Raw genomic sequence first — 1,779 nt, forward strand, 5'->3', positions numbered from 1 at the left:
TGTTCTTGTTGTTTTTGTTGGTGGTGGTGTTGGTGGTGTTCTTGTTGTTTTTGTTGGTGGTGGTGTTGGTGGTGTTCTTGTTGTTTTTGTTGGTGGTGGTGTTGGTGGTGTTCTTGTTGTTTTTGTTGGTGGTGGTGTTGGTGGTGTTCTTGTTGTTTTTGTTGGTGGTGGTGTTGGTGGTGTTCTTGTTGTTTTTGTTGGTGGTGGTGTTGGTGTTCTTGTTGTTTTTGTTGGTGGTGGTGTTGGTGGTGTTCTTGTTGTTGTTGCTCCAGTCTCTGTTCCCGTCTATCTTTTGCTGTTATTCTTGTTGGTGTTGTTGCTGTTATTGTTGGTGTTATAGCACACATACACACATATGCATGCATATATATATATATATATATATATATATATATATATATATATATATATATATATATATATGTGTGTGTGTGTGTGTGTGTGTGTGTGTTGTTGGCGTCCGTCTGTCTCGGGAGACAATGGAACTCTGCGCCTGGTTCAGTCAAGTTGTTGAGTTGCAGCGCCTGCTGTGGCTGTACAGTCCCATTCTGGATCGGCAGGCTCTGTTGCAGTTGTCGCGGGTGAAAGTCGCACCTGGCTCAGAGGGTACGGATTCTGCCGTCTGCGCTCTGTCCCCTGTTCCCATTGCTGTTCTCTCTACTCCTCGCTCCTCTGGACGCATGCCTTCACGGTCCTTCTCCAGCTGTTGTGGTCTTCAGCGATCACCTCCCAACCTGCTTGGTCCATGTCGCCTGCTCTCATGTCTCGTTTGCAGACGTCCCTGTAGCGTAGGACAGGTCTTCCTGCAGGTCTGGAACCAGTGGCGAGCTCGCCACAAAGGATGTCCTTGGGGATTCGCCCGTCATCCATTTGCCTGACGTGGCCGAACGGTGCCCTGCATGTCTTCATGAAAAGACGTGATCATCCTCAGGAGCTGGGGGGACATCCAATCTGTAGCAGTGTGAAGAGACCTTTTTTGCTGACCAGGTCGAAGGCCTTGGTGAGTTCGATGAATGCGACGTATAGAGGCCGTCTCTGCTCCCGACATTTCTCCTGTAGCTGTCGCAAGGAAAAGACCATGTCGACTGCTGATCTTCCAGCTCTGAATCCGCACAGTGCCTCAGGGTATTCGCGTTCAGCAAGTAACTGCAGTCTGCTCAGGACTACACGGGCAAAGGCTTTCCCAACGATACTGAGGGAGATTCCACGGTAGATGTCGCAGTCGCTGCGATCACCCTTGTTCTTGTACAGAGTGATGTTGGCGTCATGCATCTCCTGGGGCACAGTCCCTTCTTCCCAGCATTATATATAATTTATATATATATATATATATATATATGTATATTGTGTTCTTGTTACTGTTTTTGTTGCTCCTTTCTCTGCACTTGTTTGTCTATTGTTGATATTGTTGATTGTTCTTGTTGGTGCTGTTATTGCTGCTGGTTGTGTTCGTGATGTTGTTGGTGTTGTTGATTGTTCTTGTTGGTGCTGTTATTGCTGCTGGTTGTGTTCGTGATGTTGTTGGTGTTGTTGATTGTTCTTGTTGGTGCTGTTATTGCTGCTGGTTGTGTTCGTGATGTTGTTGGTGTTGTTGATTGTTCTTGTTGGTGCTGTTATTGCTGCTGGTTGTGTTCGTGATGTTGTTGGTGTTGTTGATTGTTCTTGTTGGTGCTGTTATTGCTGCTGGTTGTGTTCGTGATGTTGTTGGTGTTGTTGATTGTTCTTGTTGGTGCTGTTATTGCTGCTGGTTGTGTTCGTGATGTTGTTGATATTGTTGAT

At 46.3% G+C, this 1,779-nt stretch overlaps 1 protein-coding gene across 1 annotated transcript; it reads right to left on the reverse strand.

Annotated features, from left to right (window-relative positions):
- Positions 1-927: 927 nt before the first annotated feature.
- On the reverse strand, positions 928-1,272 carry LOC143289699 (uncharacterized). Its single transcript, XM_076598748.1, has one exon. The coding sequence runs from the start codon at positions 1,270-1,272 to the stop codon at positions 928-930; it is 345 nt and encodes a 114-aa protein (XP_076454863.1).
- Positions 1,273-1,779: the final 507 nt, after the last annotated feature.

This window comes from Babylonia areolata, chromosome 14 (assembly GCF_041734735.1).
Source record: "Babylonia areolata isolate BAREFJ2019XMU chromosome 14, ASM4173473v1, whole genome shotgun sequence".
NCBI lineage: Eukaryota > Metazoa > Mollusca > Gastropoda > Neogastropoda > Buccinidae > Babylonia > Babylonia areolata.